The 23700-nt window shown below is 40.6% G+C and overlaps 1 protein-coding gene across 10 annotated transcripts in view; it reads right to left on the bottom strand.

Moving 5' to 3' along the window:
• Window positions 1-23700, bottom strand: part of MAMDC2 (MAM domain containing 2) — a gene marked incomplete at its 5' end in the record, with an annotated part of 443561 nt that overhangs the window by 151120 nt on the left and 268741 nt on the right. For 9 of the 10 annotated variants that reach the window (XM_082633490.1, XM_082633489.1, XM_082633491.1 and 6 more), the window contains one exon: window positions 23539-23652. In XM_082633490.1, coding sequence (XP_082489616.1) covers window positions 23539-23652 — 114 coding nt within the window. Of the gene's footprint in view, window positions 1-23538; window positions 23656-23700 lie in introns of all 10 variants that reach the window. The other variant, XM_082633494.1, reaches the window with a different exon arrangement.

Below are 23700 nucleotides of genomic sequence, written 5' to 3'. Positions count from 1 at the left end.
GCTTTCTACATTTGTCAAAAGAAGAAAATACTGGGCTTCCCTGGTGGCGCAGTGGTTGAGAGTCCGCCTGCCGATGCAGGGGACACGGGTTCGTGCCCCGGTCCGGGAAGATCCCACGTGCCACGGAGCGGCTAGGCCCGTGAGCCACAGCCGCTGAACCTGTGCGTCCGGAGCCTGTGCTCCACAACGGGAGAGGCCACAACAGTGAGAGGCCCGCGTACCACAAAAAAAAAAAAAAGAAAATACTATCCTGTGTCTATGTGCTAAATCTCTGTTCTCCAGTAAAACACTTGCTCAAACTGACAGGCAATGGGAGAGTTGGTGGCACCATAACGGCAGGACCAAAATGTAACTGAAAAATTCACCTTTTCTATCTGATGCTTCTGCCTAGACACATTCTTGAGGGAAATGCATTACTTATACAGAATGTCTCTGTGATGCCCAGGCTCACCAGGTATTTCTTTTCATTCAGCAAATCCTGATAATGTGTTGGCCTTTGTACATTTCCAAGGCAGCAGCACTGCAGTGACTAAGATTTGTTCATCCACTCGTCAAATATTTATTGAGTACCTTTCTGGTGGTAAACACTGTGTTGGGCATGGGAGAATCCACAGTGACACGAGTGAGACAGGTTCCTTGCTATCGCAAAGCTTACAGTTTAACAGGGTTGGCAGACAATAAATACATAATTAAATAAACAAGAAAAATATCAGAGCTAATGTGCTACAGAGAGAATTAAAATTGGGCAATGTGATAGTGACCATGAGGGAGATCATACCTGGGGTATGGGGTGCCCCGGGAAGAGGGTAACATCTCAGCTCAGGCTGAGATGACGAGAAGGAGACAGCTACATGAGGGTCTGGGGGAAGAGGGTTCTAGGATAGGAAATGGCACTACTGAACATTCTTGCCTATTTCATTTATCAGTGAATTAAGCATGTCCTGAGCTCCAGTAAATGGATCTTGTGAATTGGTATTAGGTGTGGGAGGGCAGGCTTCATGGGGACAGAACCGTTGAGCCTTGTAAGCATCTCTTCTAGCTAATAAAGCTGTGAGTCATCACGCTGTCCCTGGAGAAAGGATGAAGAAATCTATTCTTCAAGGATTGAGGACCAAAAGAACTAGTGGGCAAAAGTTTTCTCTCCACTTGGTCTTTACCAAAGCTGGCTTTGGGAAGTGGGACATGATGGTGGTTTTATGATAGAAACACTAGGTCCCCTGAATGATTGAAGAAAGAACTAGTTTTAGGCTTGGAAGAGACAGTCATAAAGGACCGAGAACCAGTGGGAGAAACAAAGAGGGGAGGGGATCATGAAAGCTGAGCTTAACAGGAAGGGAGGGAGGAAGATGAGTTGAATTCAGTCCAGTAAGCCCCCGCTAAATGCCTACCATGATGAGGCCAGGTGCTGGGGACACAAAGCAATCCCCAGCCCCAGTGGAGTTTGGGAGAAATGTTTATGATGGATGATGGCAAAGGCCAACAGCTCCTGGCAAAGGCAAAGAGGTAAAGAGGCTGGTTTGGGAGAAAAGGTTGTCAAAATGGTCAACATCTGAGAGGTTGGAATCCTATTCACTACTAGAGGGCAGAAGTTAAGTCCTGCCCTTCTTTGGAAGCCCCTTCAGCATCAAATCCAGTGCCAGACACCCAATGGCAAGATAGTGGAACAGACACGGGCTTTGGAGCAGACAGACCTGGACCCCATCCTGCTCTGGCTATGTGACCTGGGGCAAGCTGAGTCACCTTGCTGGGTCTCAGTTGCTATATCTTTAAAATGGATATAGCCACACAGATCATACAAGGTTATAATAGGGTTTAGAAATAATATGGGCATGGTATCTGCAACATAGTGACTAGCGGTCATTATTATTATATCATGGCTGAGGATCTCACTGACAAGTAATTTTCCATACTATACATTACAGCTCCACAGAAATAACTGACCAGTCATATAAGAGTTGAATACTGAGCCTCTTAGCATATTGTCCACCAGGCCCTTGCATTTTGTTGACAGATACAAACTCACTGATCGACTGTCTAGGGCTACGCTTTCACTGCTGACTACTCATGAGTTTATATTTTTAGTCAAAACTCAAGACCAAATATCACTTATATGTGGAATCTAAAATACAATACAAATCAACATATCTACGAAAAACAGACTCACAGATATAGGGAAGAGACTTGTGGTTGCCAAGGGCAGGGAGGGGAAGGAAGGAATGGGAGTTTGGGATTAGCAGAGGCAAACTATTATATATAGAATGGATAAACAACAATGTCCTACTGTATAGCACAGGGAACTATATTCAATATCCCGTGACAAACCATAATGGAAAAGAATATGAAAAAGAATCTATATATATGTATAACTGAGTCACTTTGCTGTACAGAAGAAATTAACACATGGTAAATCAACTATACTTCAGTAAAAAAAATTTTTAACATCTTTATTGGAGTATAATTGCTTTACAATGTTGTGTTAGTTTCTGCTGTAAGAATAGCCATCATCAATAAAATTTTTAAAGAAAGAAATTAGACATTCAAAAGTAAACAAATACATACATAGCCATGATTGAAAAAAAAGAAAAAATAAAACCCTCAGGACCGAAATGCATGTCTTTCTTTAGCTAAGCTAAAATGTAAGTTTTATCAAGGGGTCATTTGTTGCTTTTGTTCCAAGGTTGAGGGATTTTCATTGTCCTTCTGCTTGTTTGGTGTCTCCTGCTTATACCCCTACTGATTTGAGTGCCTAATGTCTTTTTCCATAACCCAAGCAGACAGATATTACATTTTTCTTTCTTTCTTTCTTTCTTTTTGCATGACGATACTTGACATATTTTAAAAACAAGACCATAATATTATCAAGGAACATAAGTTCTACTGGAATTTGTCCAGAGAATGCGGGGCAGTCGTGGGGATGCTTTGAGTGCGAGACTCTCATAGGAGTTCCCAATGTAATCTCATTTAGAACTTGGAACCAGGCAGGAATTCTTCTGTTGCCCCAGGGTTCTGTGCCATTTCTAAAGGAAAAGATTGATTAAAAATTTCCTCAAATTAGAATTTATTTGGTGACAGCGCCCTTGTGTATGGAAGAATCTGGAAGAAACAATGCCCTTTCATGGTTCTCTTAGACATTCACATCAGAACTTAAGTAGAAAAGTTTCTCACCTCAAAGTGCAGTGGAAAAAAATGAGTATTATAATTGCTATTTCCTTCACAGAACACAGACTGGAACCAGAAGACCTGTTACAAAATACAGCCTTGCCACCTGGGATCCCTGTGACCTGCAAGTTATATTACCTCTGTATGCCTCACTTCCCTTAACCCTAAAATGTGGATGAAAATAAGACTCAACTCACTAAGCTGTTGGGAGAATTAAATTAGTTAATAACATCAAACACAGAATAATATATAGATGAGTATTTACAAGTTAGCTATTATTATAGCTATCATTATTATTTCTATCACAAAGATCCTTTGAGACCCCATGTTAGGGGAGAGTGGGGAAACAGAGATAAAACAGCAGAATGATTCTTTTCTTAGTCTTTGGAGACAAATGTAGGTTAAAATCCAGGCTCCATCAATTACTTGTTCCATGACTTTGGAAATGTTAAAAAAAAAAAACCTCTAAATCCCAGTTTCTTCATCTGTAATGAGTATCTCCTCACTGAGTTATTGTAAGAATTCAGTGAGATTATACATGCAAGGCATCTAGCACAGTGCTTGGCATATTAGAATTGCCCAATAAATGCTAGATAAAATAATTATCATTATTTATCTACTGGGTCTTCTAGCTCAATGCCAACACATTCACCCAGTGTTCAGCAAATGCTTGTAAATGGTCTTTGAGTTTTAGAAACTCTGAAAAAAGATCTAAGGATAAACATAAAAAATGATCATTGATGTGTCCATTCTCAAAATATTTAAATAAAATATGCCAGGCATCATCCTCAGCTCCCAGCTGAGAGTACCTTGATGGCAAGTCATTCTGCAATGCAGCTGGTGGTTGGTGATCAAGACTGAAAGGAGATCAGAACTCTGAATCCCTGCAGTTTATTCTTCAGGATTTTTCCTTTGTCAAGTGTTTCTAAGGAAAAGTTCTTAAATCATCTGAGCCTCAAATGCAGTGTCTACTATGCACGACCATGTTTCACTGCACATTTGGATAGAATGATGGTGAATATTATCTATTTTTCCAAGACCCATTAATTTTTTAAGAAATCTTAGACTACTAGGCTAATATTATGCTCAGCAAGAGAACATCCATTAATGTATCCAAACTTATTTTATGACAGAATATTGTCACAAAATTATGAATGACTTCCTGATCACCAAAATGACAAATGAACAGAGTTAATTAAAAATATAAACCATTTCACACCCTTTTCATCTCCCAGAAATTTTTATTGTGAGTAGCTGAGTTTGTGGAGAGGCAAGAGGCTTGAGGTATATTCTGAGGGACAGAGAAATTTTCTTAACAACTAAGCTGTCCATTTTCAGCTATTACACAAACAGGTTGCCCTCATCCTCTCTCAAAAGTTGCTTAATGACATACTTGAGAGACAAGAGGCCCACGTGGATCAAAATTGAGCATGACATCATTGGTAATTATTGATATGTCCTTTAAATGAGGGGTGGTCTAAAAACCTGGGATTTATTTTCTATAGCTACTAGAGTTTCCTTTTACATTCAACACTCTTTAGAGCATACATGTATGGAAAGCAAATAAGTCCTACTTCACAAGCCCAAGATTAAAAATGAATCATGTATGCCTAATAGCCAAGATATGGAAGCAACCTAAGTGCCCATCAATAGATGAATAGATAAAGGAGATATGGTGTATATATACAATGGAATATTACTCAGCCATAAAAAAATGAAATAAAGCCATTTGTGAAAACATGGATGGACCTGGAGGGTATTATGCTAAGTGAAATAAGCCAGACAAAGACAAATATCATATGATTTCACTTATATGTGGAATCTAAAAAACAAAACAAATGAATAAACCTAACAAATTAGAAAGAGATTTATAGATACACAGAACAAACAGGTGGTTGCCAGAGGGGATGGGGGGTGGAGGAATGAGTGAAATAGGTGAGGGAGGTTAAGAGGTACAAGCTTCCAGTTACAAAATAAATGAGTCATGGGGATGAAAGGTACAAGTGTGGGGAATACAGGAAATAATAGTGTAATATCCATGTATGGTGACAGATGGTAACTAGACTTACTGTGGTGATCATTTTGTAATGTACAAAAATAACAAATCACTATGTTGTGCAAAAGGAACTCACATGGTGTTGTAGGTCATTTATACTTCAAAAAAACAAACACATAGAAAAAGAAATTAGATCTGCAGTTACCAGAGGTGAGGTTTGGAGGGAAAGGGAATTGGGTGAAGGTGGTCAAAAGGTACAAACTTCCAGTTATAAGATAAATACATACTAGGGACATAACGTACTACATGATAAATACAATTAGTGCTGCTGTACGTTACGTATGAAAGTTGTCAAGAGAGCAAATCCTAAGAGCTCTCATCACAAGGAAAAAATATTTTTTCCTTTTTCTGTTATTTTGCATCCACATGAGATGATGGATGTTCACTAAACTTACTGCAGTAATCATTTCATGACATATATAAGTCAAAACATTATGCTGTACACCTTAAATTTATACAGTGCTGCATGTCAACTACATCTCAATGACACTAGAAGAAAAAAAATGAATTATAACTCATGTAAACACTAAGCATCTTCAGATACGTCATCTTCTATATCATTTCTCCTTTATTACACAGTATTCAGTAGAGAACCGACTATAGGTAGGTTATTGACTATTTCATGTTGGCAACAAAGATTAAAATCTTCAGATAAAACATATAACCTATGATATATTAGGGCTTTTAAAATGTGAGTTCAAAAGGATCTGCTCGAATAAACAAAGAAGAATGAAAAGAATTGAGGACAGTCTCAGAGACCTCTGGGACAACATTAAATGCACCAACATTTGAATTATAGGGGTCCCAGAAGAAGAAGAGAAAAAGAAAGGAACTGAGAAAATATCTGAAGAGATTATAGTTGAAAACTTCCCTAATATGGGAAAGGAAATAGTTAATCAAGTCCAGAAAGCACAGAGAGTCCCATACAGGATAAATCCAAGGAGAAACACGCCAAGACACATATTAATCAAACTATCAAAAATTAAATACAAAGAAAACATATTAAAAGCAGCAAGGGTAAAACAACAAATAACACACAAGGGAATCCCCATAAGGTTAACAGCTGATCTTTCAGCAGAAACTCTGCAAGCCAGAATGGAGTGGCAGGACATATTTAAAGTGATGAAGGAGAAAAACCTACAACCAAGATTACTCTACCCAGCAAGGATCTCTTTCAGGTTTGATGAAGAAATTAAAACTTTTACAGACAAGCAAAAGCTAAGAGAATTCAGCACCACCAAACCAGCTTTACAACAAATGCTAAAGGATCTTCTCTAGGCAAGAAACACAAGAGAAAGAAAAGACCTAGAATAATAAACCCAAAACAATTAAGAAAATGGTAATAGGAACATACATATCAATAACTATTTTAAATGTAAATGGATTAAATGCTCCAACCAAAAGACATAGACTGGCAGAATGGATACAAAAACAAGACCCGTATATACACTGTCTACAAGAGACCAACTTCAGACCTAGGGACACATACAGACTGAAAGTGAGGGAATGGAAAAAGATATTCCATGCAAAGGGAAATCAGAAGAAAGCTGGAATAGCAATTCTCATATCAGACAAAATAGACTTTAAAAAAAAGACTATTACAAGAGACAAAGAAGGACACTACACAATGATCAAGGGATCAAACCAAGAAGAAGATATAACAATTGTAAATACTTATGCACCCAACATAGGAGCACCTCAATACATAAGGCAAATACTAACAGCCATAAAAGGGGAAATCAACAGTAACACAACCATAGTAGGGGACTTTAACACCCCACTTTCATTGATGGACAGATCATCCAAAATGCAAACAAATAAGGAAACACAAGCTTTAAATGATACATTAAACAAGATGGACTTAATTGATATTTATAGGACATTCCATCCTAAAACAACAGAATACACATTCTTCTCAAGTGCTCATGGAACATTCTCCAGGATAGATCATATCTTGGGTCACAAATCAAGCGTTGGTAAATTTAAGAAAACTGAATACGTATCAAGTATCTTTTCTGACCACAATGCTATGGGACTAGATATCAATTACAGGAAAAAATCTGTAAGAAATACAAACACAGGGAGGCTAAACAACACACTACTTAGTAACCAAGAGATCACTGAAGAAAGCAAAGAGGAAATAAAAAAATAACTAGAAACAAATGACAATGAAAACACAATGACCCAAAACCTATGGGATGCAGCAAAAGCAGTTCTAACAGGGAGGTTATAGCAATACAATCGTACCTTAAGAAACAAGAAACATCTCAAATAAACAACCTAACCTTACACCTAAAGCAATTAGAGAAAGAAGAAGAAAAAAACCCCAAAGTTAGCAGAAGGAAAGAAATCAGAAAGATCAGATCAGAAAGAAATGAAAAAGAAATGAAGGAAATGATAGCAAAGATCAATAAAACTAAAAGCTGGTTCTTTGAGAAGATAAACAAAATTGATAAACCATTAGCCAGACTTATCAAGAAAAAAAGGGAGAAGACTCAAATCAATAGAATTCGAAATGAAAAAGGAGAAGTAACAACTGGCACTGCAGAAATACAAAGGATCGGGCTTCCCTGGTGGCGCAGTGGTTGAGAGTCCGCCTGCCGATGCAGGGGACACGGGTTCGTGCCCCGGTCTGGGAAGATCCCACATGCCGCGGAGCGACTGGGCCCGTGAGCCATGGCCGTTGGGCCTGTGCGTCCGGAGCCTGTGCTCCGCAACGGGAGAGGCCACAACAGTGAGAGGCCCACATACTGCAAAAAAAAAAAAACAAAAAAAAAAAAAAAAAAAAAAAAAGAAATACAAAGGATCATGAGAGATTACTACAAGCAACTATATGCCAATAAAATGGACAACCTGTAAGAAATGGACAAATTCTTATAAATGCACAACCTTCTGAGACTGAACCCGGAAGAAATAGAAAATATGAACAGAGCAATTACAAGCACTGAAACTGAAACTCTGATTAAAAATCTTACAACAAACAAAAGCCCAGGACCAGATGGTGCCACAGGCGAAGCATTTAGAGAAGAGCTAACACCTATCCTTCTCAAACTCTTCCAAAATATAGCAGAGGGAGGAACACTTCCAAACTCATTCTACGAGGCCACCATCACCCGGATACCAAAACCAGACAAATGTCACAAAGAAAGAAAACTAGAGGCCAATATCACTGATGAACATAGATGCAAAAATCCTCAACAAGGGCTTCCCTGGTGGTGCAGTGGTTGAGAGTCTGCCTGCCATCCTGGTCCGGGAAGACCCCACATGCCACGGAGGGGCGAGGCCCATGAGCCATGGCCACTGAGCCTGCACGTCTGGAGCCTGTGCTCTGCAATGGGAGAGGCCACAACAGCGAGAGTCCCATGTAACACAAAAAAACAAAAACAAACACACAAACAAAAAAACACCTCAACAAAATACTAGCAAACAATATCCAACAGCACATTAAAAGGATCATACACTATGAACAAGTGGGGTTTATCTCAGGAATGCAAGGATTCTTCAATATATGCAAATCAATCAACGTGATACACCATATTAACAAATTGAAGGAGAAAAACCATATGATCATCTCAATAGATGCAGAGAAAGCTTTCAACAAAATTCAACACCCATTTATGATAAAAACCCTCCAGAAAGTAGGCATAGAGGGAATTTTCCTCAACATAATGAAGGCCATATATGACAAACCCACAGCCAACATTGTCCTCAATGGTGAAAAACTGAAACCATTTCCACTAAGATCAGGAACAAGACAAGGTTGCCCACTCTCACCACTATTGTTCAACATAGTTTTGGAAGTTTTAGCCACAGCAACCAGAGAAGAGAAAGAAATAAACGAAATCCAGATTGGAAAAGAAGAAGTAAAGCTGTCATTGTTTGCAGATGACATGATACTATACATAGAAAATCCTAAAGATGCTACCAGAAAACTACTAGAGCTAATCAATGAATTTGGTAAAGTAGCAGGATACAAAGTTAATGCACAGAAATCTCTTGCATTCCTATAGACTAATGATGAAACATCTTAAAGTGAAATAAAGAAAACACTCCCATTTACCACTGCAACAAAAAGAATAAAATATCTAGGAAAAAACCTACCTAAGAAGATAAAAGACCTTTATGCAGAAAATTGTAAGACACTGATGAAAGAAATTAAAGATGATACAAATAGATGGAGAGATATACCATGTTCTTGGATTGGAAGAATCAACATTGTGAAAATGACTGTACTACCCAAAGCAATCTACAGATTCAATACAATCTCTATCAAACTACCACTGGCATTTTTCACAGAACTAGAAGAAAAAATTTCACAATTTGTATGGAAACATAAAAGACCCTGAGTAGCCAAAGCAATCTTGAGAATGAAAAATGGAGCCAAAGGAATCAGGCTCCCTGACTTCAGAGTATACTACAAAGCTACAGTAATCAAGACAGTATGGTACTGGCACAAAAACAGCAATATAGATCAATGGAAAAGGGTAGAAAGCCCAGAGGTAAACCCACGCACATATGGTCACCTTATCTTTGATAAAGGAGGCAAGAATGTACAGTGGAGAAAAGACAGCCTCTTCAATAAGTGGTGCTGGAAAACTAGACAGGTACATTTAAAAGAATGAAATTACAACACTCCCTAACACCATACACAAAAATAAACTCAAAATGGATTAAAGACCTAAATGTAAGGCCAGACACCATCAAACTCTTAGAGGAAAACATAGGCAGAATACTCTATGACATAAATCGCAGCAAGATCCTTTTTGACCCACCTCCTAGAGAAATGGAAATAAAAACAAAAATAAACAACTGGGACCTAATGAGACTTAAAAGCTTTTGCACAGCAAAGGAAACCATAAACAAGATGAAAAGACAACCCTCAGAATGGGAGAAAATATTTGCAAATGAAGCAACTGACAAAGGATTAATCTCCAAAACATACAAGCAACTCATGCAGCTCAATATCAAAAAAACAAAGAACCCAATCCAAAAATGGGCAAAAGACCTAAGTAGACATTTCTTCAAGGAAGATATACAGATTGCCAACAAACACATGAAAGAATGCTCAACATCATTAATCATTAGAGAAATGCAGATCAAAACTACAATGAGGTATCAGCTCACACCGGTCAGAATGGCCATCATCAAAAATTCTACAAACAATAAATGGTGGAGAGTGTGCGGAGAAAAGGGAACACTCTTGCACTGTTGGTGGGAATGTAAATTGATACAGCCACTATGGAGAACAGTATGGAGGTTCCTTAAAAAACCGAAAAGAGAATTACCATATGATTCAGCAATCCCACTACTGGGCATATACCCTGAGAAAACCATAATTCAAAAAGAGTCATGTACCAAAATATTCATTGCAGCTCTATTTACAATAGCCAGGACATGGAAGCAACCTAAGTGTCCATCAACAGATTAATGGATGAAGAAGATATGGCACATCTATACAATGGAATATTACTCAGCCATAAAAAGAAACGAAACTGAGTTATTTGTAGTGAGGTGGATGGACCTAGAGACTGTGATACAGAGTGAAGTAAGTCAGAAAGAGAAAAATAAATACCGTACACTAACACATATATATGGAATCTTTTTAAAAAAAGAAAAAAAATATGGTCAGAAGAACCTAGGGGCAAGACGGGAATAAAGATGCAGACCTACTAGAGAATGGACTTGAGGATACGGGGAGGGGGAAGGGTAAGGTGGGACAAAGTGCGGGAATGGCATGGACATATATATACTACCAAACGTAAAATAGATAGCTAGTGGGAAGCAGCCGCATAGCACAGGGAGATCAGCTTGGTGGTTTGTGACCACCTAGAGGGGTGGGATAGGGAGGGTGGGAGGGAGGGAGATGCAAGAGGGAAGAGATATGGGGACATATGTATATGTATAACTGATTCACTTGGTTATAAAGCAGAAACTAACACACCATTGTAAAGCAATTATACTCCAATAAAGATGTTAAAAAATTTATTCTAAAATCACCAAAAAGAATACTGAATATTTTTAAATAATTTGTTCACTTTTCTATGTATAGAACTGTATTTACAACATAAAGATATTTGAAACTAATAAATATTTTACCAACATTAGAAAGTATATGCCCTAAGCTAGTAGTAAGTGACAAGAAATTTTTGAGAAGTCACTTCTTTAGTAAATGCTTGTATGTTATAATGACTTTTGTTGGAAGATTTGGCTGACTTTTTTTTCCATGAAACTCAGTTTCTAAAGATTCAGATAATAAGTACTCTGTAATGTAGAGTGATTGTTTTATAAAAATAGATGAGTGTCACCTGGAAAATAGGGTTGGACAGTTTAGCTTTGAGTTCCAGCTCTGTCCCTTACTGTTAATAATAACATTTGTATATAATAAGTTGATATACAAAGTTATCACCTGATTAACTCTGGCAAAGTATATACCTGCAAACTGTTTCCACCTCCTGAATGAATGATTTCATATCAATGTGACTGAAATTATACCAGCAGGGATACTGACCATGGAATTTAACATGGAATTAGTATATGGTAATGTGAATTTTGGTTCAGATGACCAAAGAAGTAGATGCCCTTTGAATTGAATGGACAGATCATAACTTAGAAAAAAGACAATGAGTAAAACAAGAATATCAGCAATTGTTATATCTAATTAATGAGTGCCAGACAAACATCAAACTGTGAAGAACTCGGTTATTTCTTGGAATAGGTGTGCAGATAGAGGCAGAATGAAGAGATAAAATTCCAAGTATATACACTTTTTTTCTCTAAAAAAAGTTTTAGAGACTTTTTAATCCTGTTTCTTGGATCTGAGTGTACTAACAAAAGGGCACAATATTTTATTATCTATATTTTGGTCTCCTATGGTAGGTTATTCCTGTAGAAGGGATTGTGTCTGATGAATACTCCTCTATAAGACAGGATTTCTCAAAAAGCCAGAATGTTTTCAGGACATTAATAGATTTTACCTAAAATACCCATGATCCTTTAAATACAAGAAACTGTGAATTAAACAAAGGCTACAGATTTAAAAACAAAACAAAAAAACCCCAAAAGGGTCTGCTCTTCAGTGTTGATTCTCAAGAAAAAAAAAACAAAAACAACGGTACTAATGTGTAACTCACATTTTTCCTCATCAGAATTTGTGGAAAAGGGAAAACGTTTTCAGATGCGTATTCCCAATTTTCAGGATTTATAGTGGAAAACCAAAGGCTTTCCATAAAGCTTATATTTTAAAATGGGCTAATGCAGAGTCACAATATTACCCATTTTTCATAAAGTCACAAAATTAAAAGAAATCTGCAGAAGCTTAAAAAAGAAAACTTATTAAGTTATGGTATCAGACAATATGGTCTTAGTCATAAAATATTGGTAAGCAAAGAAGGCAGCTTCTTGGTGAAGTTAAAGCATATTAAAGTCATCTTCATTACAAACGTGGCCCCAAATAACACTTCAGCTCTCTTTGGCAGTGAGGCAAAAGTTTTTCAAATAAGGAATGGAAATTTCTCTGAGCAGAGCTAAGTTATATATCACAATATTATATAATGTTGCTGGATAGCAACACTGCCATTCTGTTAGGAGTAATGGAATAAGTGAGTACCAAACTGCTCGTGCAGTAGGGCAACTGGCTTGCAAAAACACATTTATCTGTGTACTCTTTTAATTTGTTCACAGTACGAATGGATGAATTCGAAGTTTAGGAGTATTCCTTAAGACTGCCAAAGTATTTTAGGTCAAGCTGTAAATCTTCCCTAAAGTTCTCTGCCAAGATAATGCTGAGGACTGAGAAGAGAATCCTTCAAATGGTTCCAAGAGTAAACTTTAATCTGTTACAGAAAAAATAAGTAGAAGTATATTTCCCTATCTTGGCTTGATGCTTGCTTGGTTCCAAAGGCTTACCACCACATGGCAGGCATGCTGGTTGTATCTGGGGCCTGGAACCCCGGGGCAGGAGTTGGAATATTGGGACACCATCAGTATTTTGCAGAGGTTTCCCACTACCTCTAGGGAAGCATAAATCTTGCAGGTCTGTCTTCCTTGGTGGTGACCTCTGGAAGTATGAAGGTAACAACTTACTCTCTGATGGGAAGGAGCCTAGGGCCCAGTGAAGCTCAAATCTTTGGAGCCACATATGCTTCAGTCCATATCCTGACTCTTTGTGTTGCCTTGGGCACATTACCTTAGTCTCTCTGTCTCCTACTTAAGCATCTGTAAAATGTTGATAATAACCACCTCCAGGACTGTTGACTGTTGTGAAGGTTACAGACAATGACGATAAATGTACTCGATAGGTACCATGAAAGGCCACCTAAGGGTCACACACCATGGCTGCATAGGAAGCTATATTCTGTAACTATTTCACTAGGTTTCACTTCACACTTCTCGCTGGGAACTATTCCCATAACAGAAATAGAATATGCTATGCTGTTAAAGTTTCCTTATACCCAAACATTCTCCTGTAGCCTATAAAAGGTTTGGTTTTGCTTTTTGATAAGTATATTCCAGGATGCATCCTAATTACCGCAGATTCAGCCCAATCCCCTACATCCTCTGCATTTACAGTAGAAATAAAATTTCACACATTTTGAAGTTGACAGTTATTGAGCCACTCAATGGAGGGTTCTTGGGTTATGTGGGTCCAAGAAATCTGTATGTTCTTGAGGTTTCTGAATCGTCAAAGTGGAAATTGGTTCCAGTGCAGAGCTAGAGCCCCCCTGTCTCCTGAATCTTCTTTCTTTACTGATCCCTTCCTCTCACTTCATAAACAAGCTCGTCTCCCCTTCCTAAAAACAAAAAACCCCCCAAAAAAAACCAAAAAAAAAAAACACCAACAAAACAAAAACTCTTTCATCTCAAGTTTCTTTGGAGGTATGGTTGAACTTCTCTCTGCGAAAGAGAGAACATCCGAACTTACTGAGAACTCTGCTAAATGTCTACATTCTCCCTTCATTCTTCCACCAGGGCATTCGGGGTCTGTCCTCATCATTTCACTGACACTGTGCTCATTCGAGCACCCAATTGTCATTTCCAACAGACAAGTCATACTGTGCCCACCTCTCTGCTGCTGGGTCCTGTTGATCACCTCCTCCTTTAGAAACTCCTAAGTCCTTTGGCTTCTGTGGCCCTGCACTTTCCTAATTCTCCTCCTCCTCTATGTCTAGTTCCTTCTGTTTCATTTATTCCACCATCTCCTTCCTACGCCTAATCCTTAAACGTGAATTTAAGGCTCCACCCTCAGCTTCCCGCTGTTACCACTTTATGCATTCTCTTTGGGTGATCTTACCTCTTCTCAAGATTTCAACCACTGTCTTTATGCTAAGGATTCCCACAGCCATAGTCCTACCCAGACTGTACCTGACCTTCAGCTTCCTACATCAAAGTCCTGCTGGAAACCTCCACCTGGATGTTTCCCAGGTAACTCAGAACTGAACACAACTTCTTCTATCCTAACAAAATTTTCAGTTTGAAATTCTCTCAACCGTTGACACCCTCAAACAAACAGCTGTCCAAACTAGAAATCTGGGAGTCACTTTCCCTCTGACTCGTTACTCCCGCCCAATCAATAAGCAAGTCCTGTCAATTTAGTCCCCTTTCTGGTGTTTTATTTACTCTCTCCCTTTTACCCTACTCCCCTTGTCCTATTTCAAGCCCTCATCATCTCTTAGCTAGACCACTGCACAGTTCCCTAACTAGCCTCCCCATTGCCAATCTTCCTCAAATCTATCCTCTTCTCAGCTACTGGGCTGGAGAGCAAGCCATATCACTACTCATTGTCTACAGAATAATGAACAGGCAGGTCCAGAAGCGCAGTAACAAATATCTAGTGGTAAAGTCCACAAATGGTTCCTCCAGTAGGATCTTGCCTACAATATGTATCTCTTTACCCTTGCCCAAATATAGCTCTCTAGACTTCCTTCTGATTCTGAGAGCTAATTAACACCCTTACAATCAATTTCTTTTCTGCTTAATTTAAACAGCCTACTTATGCAGTTTGCAATGAAACTCCTGGGCTAGTATACAATTCCTTTTGCTCTCTACCATAATTACAGATTTGTGTTTCTTCCTGTTGGTCTATGGTGACCACAAAGGTCAGGGACCATGACTGTGTATGTATTTCATGCACTCTCTGTACTCCAACAACTAATATAGTGCCTGATGGGTAGTGGGCACTCAAATGTGTGTTGATAGAACGAATATTCTTTTTTTTTTTGAAACATCTTTATTGGAGTATAATTGCTTTACAATGGTGTGTTAGTTTCTGCTTTAATATTCTTTAGAAACTTTTTCTGTAAAACATGATTCATTCATGATACTATGACATTATGGCATGATACCACTTGTTTTGGTTTATTATTTTATTCTAAACCTCAGAATCCCCCAAAACACAGATAAATGTCTCAAAAAGTAGAAAAAGCAAATATTCTGGCAGATAACACTGAATCATAAACCTAATCCTTTGGTTTCTCCATAAGTCATTACAGTATGCAAGAGCTGCTTCCAGGAGCAGACAAATATCCCATCAGGGTGGGTACTATACTGATGTCTCGCACTTGAGTTCCTTAGAAACAACAGCTCTCAACAGCTAGTTCAAAGTCTGTTCATCTTTTGCAAAAAATACTTTTTAGACCAATCAGTGTCACTCTCAAGGCTGCATTATGATTGTTTGTGATGGCAGAGGATCAAGGGGTTCAGGCAGCCCTGATGGGTAAATAATCCAAGGGCTATTTGCCCATGGGTATGTCAGGGATGAAACAAATCACACATTGGTGAGGCAAGCTGAAATACTGCTTCACTGTTATATCTGGAAATTACAACAGAAGCCTCCAAAGTCTTTGAAGTCCTATGGTAGGAAGGATTATTAAACACAACCTCTTTCACTACAGGGGAAAATGTCGAGTTTTGTCTTGTTTTTTTCTTTTTAAATCAATCTCAATAAGGGCTTTAGAGATTGATTAAATCCAAAATGTTTGTTGGTACCACACACTGTCTGTCAGGTGTTGTGGGAAGTATGTGATCCCTGTCCTTAAAGTGTAACACTCTGATGAGGTGAAGAGGTGGGGACGCCGGTAAGGAGACACTAAGAAGATTTACATGGTGGAACGTAAAGAGAGCCATGGGAAGGGAGAACAAAGAGGAAAGGGAGAGGTTCATTTACTTGGGAAAATCAGGGAATGTTTCAAAAAAGAGCCCTACATTAAAGCACGGATAGATTTAAATAGGCCGGGATGGGGCAGGGGAATGGAAAAGCAGGATAATACAGACGTAGAGAACAGCACAAATAGAGCAGGGAGGCAAGAAAGTAAAGAGCATGTTGAATGAACAGCACGCTGGGGATTAATGGGAGGGAAGAGCAGAAATATAGCTGGGGGCAAATCACAAAGGACCTTGTGTGCCAAGCTAGGCAGTTTGCACTTTACCATGTTGGCAATTGGTAATCATTAAAGGATCCTTAATAAGAGGACATTCCTTCTTTTTACATCTGGTTGGGGGGAGATGGGGGAAGTTTGCCATTCTTCTAATCACTGTCCTCAACCCTGGCTGCATATTGGAATCACCTAGGGAGTTTGTTCATTTCTTAGTCTCTATTTGTTAACAACACCAAGTCTGTTCATTTCTTAGTGTCTATTTGTTAACAACACCAAGTCTGGCCCCATGCCTGGCCAAGTAAATCAGAGTCTCTTGGGGTAGGGCTGGACACAACTATTTTTAAAGAAACTTTTAGGTGATTTTAATGTCCAGTTAGGGTTGAGAACCATTGGCCTAATGCACAGGTGTGAGAATTTCTCTATAAATTCTTATTTTTTGTCAGGAATGTTTTATTGATATTAGGTATGACATTATGCTTTCCTTAATTAGGTATGGCCTAATGGATATGATAGAAATTTCTGATATATTGTGAAAGTTCTTTGCTCTTAAATAACTTCCTCGTTTATCACCAGCCATATGTTCTTCTGTGTTAAGTACTACCATATTCCTGTAGGTATTTCATATACATATCTACATATATATGAAATTAAATATATAATCAAATGCTCCAAGAGCCTAGATCTGAATGCATGAATACATTTATATGACTGAATTGATTAAGACAAGCATAAGAGAAATTGAGGAAGAGTGGGTGGGATAACTTGTAGAAGTAAAAATCAGGATTGACCAGCAAAGACGCCCAACACATGTTCAGCTACCTGCTGGGCTTATATATCAAGATGCCCATCACTTCTATTAACATAAATAGGTTTCACTCAAATTCTTAAAAATCAAACATTGTTTAACAAGAGACAGAAGTAGGACTATTGCTGGGGTGACCTACTAAATAGGTTCTGCTATTTTAAGAACCAGGATTTTTTATGAATAGCAGATCCCAAAATGCAAGTCATAAAACCTGGGGACTGCGTGCTAAGAGATTTGAAGATGACAGTGAAAGCAGGAAGTCCTATGACAAGAAATTACTTTTTCCTCCCAATATATTGTGACCACAGCCGACTTCTGCAATTATGGGAAGGAAAACATCCCCAAAATCCTGGGCGCCTTGTCAGGGATCAGACCAGGAGCTGGGTAGCAACTTCCCATTCAGCAACTCTAATTCGAGTAGGGAGGAACCCAGACTGGGTGTTGGCTTTGATAGGAAGGCCAGACAGAGCCTACATCCAGAGAAGTGAGTCACAGCAGAGAGGAGCAGGCAGAGATTACCAGTCCAGGTAGTTTAAGTCCCAAGTGGAGGGGCCAGGTAAGAGAACCCAAGAACTCAGATTGATTAATAGGGAGGCCATGGGTTAGGGACCTGCCCAAGAGCTTAGGAGATGAGAGCTCAGGGGTCTCCTAGAAGGGACCAGCATGGAACTTGATTGATGCTGAGGCACCAGCTCCGTGGGACAGATAAGTAGGGAAGAACAGGCTGGGCCAGGGACCAAAGCATTCCTGACAAAAACTAAGAATTTATAGAGAAAAAGGTCTAAGTCATAGGGAGAGACTGTAAACCAAGTGTGAAACTTAGTCTTATTACTTTATGTCCACACTTCAGTCAGCCACACAAAACTTAGATGGCCCAGGAGGCTAACAGATGATTAAATTATTAAATAAATAAATAAAATAGAGCCAAACAATAAGAAAAGGAAAGCTCTTCCTCTGGTTGGAATAGAGAACAAATGGCAAAACTATAATGAAAAGAAAAATACATTCTCCTGAGCAATCCAGAAGCTGTGTTGGAAAGCTGCCTGAATTGAAGAAATAATGTTTGATAAAATACAAAACTAGTAATAATAAGAGTAACAATAATAATAGGCTACATGTATAAAGTGCTCACTATGTGTTAAATATATTAATGTATTTAGTCTTCATAACAATCTTAGGAGATAGGTGCTTTAATTATCTCCATTTTACAGCCGAGGAAACTGAGACACAGAGGGGTTAAATAATTTGCCCAAAGCCACACAGCATATAAAGGTAGAGCCTGGATTCTAATCCAAGCTGTCCAACTCTAGAGTTCATATTAACCACTAGGCTTACATTGTTTCTCATGCTAAGGAACTACCTTTGAAGGGGCAGAATGAACCAGGGGCACACGTGAAACGCATAAGGACTTTTTAATCATCCAATATTGAATTTATTCCTTCAGCAAATTCATTCATCCAACAAATATTTGTTGAGCATCTACTATGTGCCAGGCACTCTTTTATATGCTAAAGATTGCAGGCAGGTGGGATCCCTACACATCTGAGTGAATAAATGCATGGTCTGGCATAAAATATAGTGTTTTGTGGGTTTGGTAGGCCCAAAGCACTGCACCTTTGGAACCCATGTTCCTCCACACGTATGAAATATAATTAGATGTCTGATGAAGAGTTTCTAACATGCTGCAGAGTTTAATTAACACACCAAAGTGTCAAGGTCCAGGAGCTGGTGAAGACAGGGACATTGGGAGAGGCAGCAATGCTAGAAGAAAGAAAGGTGAAGAGCTGAGGAAATGAGGCCCTGCCCCAGGGCTGCCACTGACTTGGTCATTGACCCTGACTGGGAGCCTGTCTGGGCCCCAGTGCACGCCTCCGTAAAATGAGGAGGTTGCACTGGATGAACTCCAAGGCCCAGCTCTAGGATCTAGGATCCCAGGCACAGCCAGGGCAGAACCAAGGCCATGCTCAGGCACAGCTCACAAGAGCCAGGTTCAACCTGACATCAGCAGTAGCCAGGGCAGGCCAGGGAACGCCACAGGGCATTGCAGGAAGAACTCGGCCAATTCCTGGGGTCGACTGTTTCTCCGAGAGGCATCTGAGGAACACCCCAGACTCGTGCTGCTCTCAGCCTCTCCACAGCATGGGGGCTGTATTTCTGCATAAGGGGCATCAAGAGACCAACAAGCAGAGGCGATGCAGGTTTAAGCAGATCCAGGGGGTGGGAATTGCCTGATGGACTCCTGATGTCAGGGTGGGATGCTGAGTCAGAAGGAGAGCTGTAACCCACAGAGAGGGAGGACTGGTCCTCCTCCTCTAGGAAGGCCCCCGGGGATGCTGGCCAGGCTTCTGGCTCCAGCTGGGCCTCAAGAAATATCAGGCAGGATTTATCAGTATTAATAACTAGCACATGACTGAGTGACGAAGTGAAACTCAGCTGACCAAGTAACTGAAAGTGTCCTTAAGAGAGAAGGAAGGGGTTTGGGTGAAGAAAGGGGGTTGACAGGAAGAGACACACGCATGTACCTACATTGAGATGTCGGCCTACTCTACCACCCGCTCCCTGTTGGCTATGCCAAACTTCTAGCTGGCCAGCATGCCTCAGATACCATCATTTGCTCCTGGGTACAAATACCATCCAAATTCTTCCTGTATTAGGCAATTCCTCAAACACTGACCCCCACTGTTGTAGAAAAAAAAAAAAACTTTCTCTACAAGCGCTCTGAATTTCCTTTTTTACCTCCTCTTAACCTGACATGTCCACATCTACCTTTCTCTCTGGGGTGGCTTAGTGTTCCAAACTTCTAATTAAGGAGCAGTCCCTGGGTTTGGATTTTACCTCCTCCCTCCCTCCCTCAGTTCCTCCAATGACTTCCTCATAGAGCCAGCTTAAAGATGCTAAACCAAGGGGTCCAAAAATTGGAATGAAGCCAAAACCCAACCGACGACTAGTCTGAACCGTGACCATTCTGATGTGAGGCCAACTTTATAGTGTCCAAGAATCCTCAGCCGAAGGGCTTCTGCCCCCCACAGCTGGCACTGGGGAAATGGAACCAACAATCTCAATTTCAGCTGAGGACTACTGTTCAAAGGGGTTCCAATATTCTCTGAAGTGCGAATGAATAAAGTTTTTTTAGATGATAAATGAATGAATAAGGAAGATTTTTATATGATAAAAGAGACCTCTTTCCAGGATTTAATTCAAACCTAAAATTTAGATGCAAGTTCGAAGTTTGATTCTGACACAATCTCACTTGCCTTGACAAGTAAGAGAAAATTAAAATATTCTACCGAAAACATGGAGGTAAATCAAGAAAACAAGAAACTGGAAAGTAGACGAGGCTAGGTTGCCGTGCCCAGTCACCTGCTCTGGTGCCACCCTCTGTCCCTGGGGGTACCCTCCCTATGGTACGCAACCCAAGTCAATGCATCGCCTTGTCAAAACTCATCCATTTTGTGCCCAGTGGAAATCAAGCATATTTCAAAATGGCCATGAGCTAGGGACACTGGAAGTGTAATTGGAGAGGCTTAGAGACCTAATACTCTAAATAAACCAAAGGGGTGGACCTCGAATACAACTTTGGGCAGCTGGGAGATATTTTGAGACAATGACTCCCGACTTGAATCTCCTGTAATGAAATTCTAATTGGCAGATTTTTTCCTCTACTTAACTCTCTTCACTGGGCTTTAGCATTAATCTCTCCACTGTAAATTAACCTACTGACCAAGGACATCTAGAAAGTGCTATTTGCGTTCCAAATACTTGTGGGCAAAAGTCACTGAAACCTATAATTTTCTATGCCGCCATACAATACATGGAGGTGGATGGAACCAGTTTCAAAGGGTTTTTGCAGCCAGATGAAGTAGATTTGCAGAAAGGCTTGGGAACAGATTTCAGCCTGGGACACTTGTATTGTCTTTAATCTACCAACCTAGGAATGGGTTTATACCGGAAAGTCTTAGTGATGGCTTCTCAGCAGGCAGCAGCAGTGGCTGCCACACCCCTACCTCGCTGCGCCTCTGGAGTGGACTGTCATGTCCAAGTTCTGGCCTCTGAACAACGTGATATGTAAGGATGGAAGCCTAACCAGCCTGCTCCCCCGGGAACGCTCAGAGGAGAATGAATGAACTTCCCCCAGCCCCGAGCCAGAAAGCTGTGGCTGTTAGAAGTTAGAAAGAAAGCAAAGAGGAAAGCAACAGTGTCTTCATTTTGCTATAAACCACAATCACCTTTCCCTATAAGCATCGTCCTGTTTTCCTGGAGGGGCAGTGTTTAACTGCCACTGGTGCAGAGGTGCCAACTCAGCAGAGAGCACTGCCTGTGGGTCTGGGTGGCAGTTGAGTGCAGCGAGCTGTGGCCTGCCCACTGACCCAGGAGCAGGCTGCCACCATCCTGACGGAGGCCTGGCAATGGGGGCATAGGACTGAGGCTCCTGGATTAAGGGGTGATGTTGATTTCCTTTTCTCAGGGCCAGGCTAGGGTGAGGCAAGAGGGGTGTCTAGGGCACAAGATTTAAGGAGGTTTTCACTCTCAGGGTCATGCAAGTGGCTCTTTCACCTTAGTCCCAGCCCTGCACAGGGCCACCAGCAGAGGTAGGGGTTCTCAAAGGTCAGTGGTTCTCAAAATGTGATCTCCAGACCAGCAGCATCACCTGGGAACTTGTTAGATATGCAAATTCTCAGCCCCATCCCAGACCCACAGACTCTGAAACTCAGAGGTGGGGCCCAGCAACCTGTGTCCTAACATACCCACCAGGTAATTTTGATGCAGCTAAAGCACTGTGCTAGAGAATAATGCTCTCCAAAGCCAGTCATGTGGTCCAGGTCAGGCCACTGCTCAAAATGCTTCAAACACAACCAGAACAGGGAAAGGGGTAGGGTGGTGAGATGAAAGAGACTTCCCTAAGGCAATCAGCAAGGTAGGAATCCTGCAAACAATAAATCAGGAATTGATTTTTCCCAGCTACCCCTAAGTACTCTGTAGGAAAGACTTGGCAATTGTTGGCAATAAATAAAGCTTACCAGTGAGTAGTTCCCTCCTGTTTTTTCCCTGATCTAGTCAGTTCAGAGCTGGCCACTGACTGATAGCTTGGGACATGGGCCAGCCATTGGAATATTCTAAGACTGAGAGTCCCTCCTCTGTAAAATGGGGCTAACATCACCTCCCTGCCAATGTCAGAGAAGCTAGTATATGCAAAGCCCCAAACAGAAGCCCAAGGCAGAAAAGCTGTGATGACAGTTCATACATCCTAAGCAGGGGTTCTGAGCCTCCACCTTCTCCAGGGAACTTAGATAATCTGGGGGCCTGAGGACAACTGAGATTCCTGGGAAGGAGGTTAGCTGATCTCTTTTATGCTGCAGTGTTTTATAAAGGAGGCTATTTCCCAGTCCCGGTGGCCTGGGGCATCAAGCTTCTTAATGGGGTGGCACAAGTGAGAGATAAGGGAAAGAGGTGCCTGCTCTTGGGCGTTAGAGAACTACTTATTTTTTACTAAATAAATGAAGGGCAAGAAGCTATACCTGAAGATCCCACATTTAAACTTTGTCACTAGAACCCAAACGGTATGAGTAGTAAGACAATGACCAATGCCAGCCAGCTGAGAGACCTCAGGCACATGGCCATGGATTTGGTTTCCTCTTTCGCCAAGTACTGGATTATAAACACAACAATAACATGAGGATGATGTCATGCAACAAAATGCTGTCGAGCACAACATAAATGTGAGGTTTAGCACTGAGGTCCCATCACAGAATTAGGGCACCATTTCTGCAGGACGAGAAGAAAACTAACATCACTCAACTTTCCCAGCTCACCAAGGTGTCTACTGAGGACTGGAGAGGCTGTTGACCTGCAGAGGGCACGCAGCTGGTGGGAGACAATCATCAGCTGTGCCCCCTTTCTCCCTTCCATTGGGGGGAGGTGGGGCGGGCAAAATCGCAGAGCTTCTACCCACAGGCCAGGTAAACAAAGGGCTCCATCTCTTCATTAGCCATCCATGCAGCATAGCTGAGAGTCGGAAAGATGATCCATGACTCACACTTTTCCTCCTGAGAGTACTTAACTCCAAGATGATAACATTGCCCATGCGAAAGAGCCAACCAGCAAAAATGGAAAGTTCACCTTGGGCCCCTGTGCACTGACCCCCTTACCTTCCTCGTTTAAAATCCATGGCAGGAACTCGAACACCGAGTCAAAGCCGCAGGTGCTCTCTTCGAACGTGCAGGATCCCGCGGGCAGGTCCAGGGTACCGGCAAGCTGCAGGGCTGCTGGCACAAAGCGGGTTTCAGTTCAGGCTCGGTCTCAGGAGCGTT

This window comes from Mesoplodon mirus, assembly GCF_964341445.2.
Source record: "Mesoplodon mirus genome assembly, chromosome: 1".
Taxonomy (NCBI): domain Eukaryota; kingdom Metazoa; phylum Chordata; class Mammalia; order Artiodactyla; family Ziphiidae; genus Mesoplodon; species Mesoplodon mirus.
This window is presented reverse-complemented; position numbering and strand designations above follow the sequence as displayed.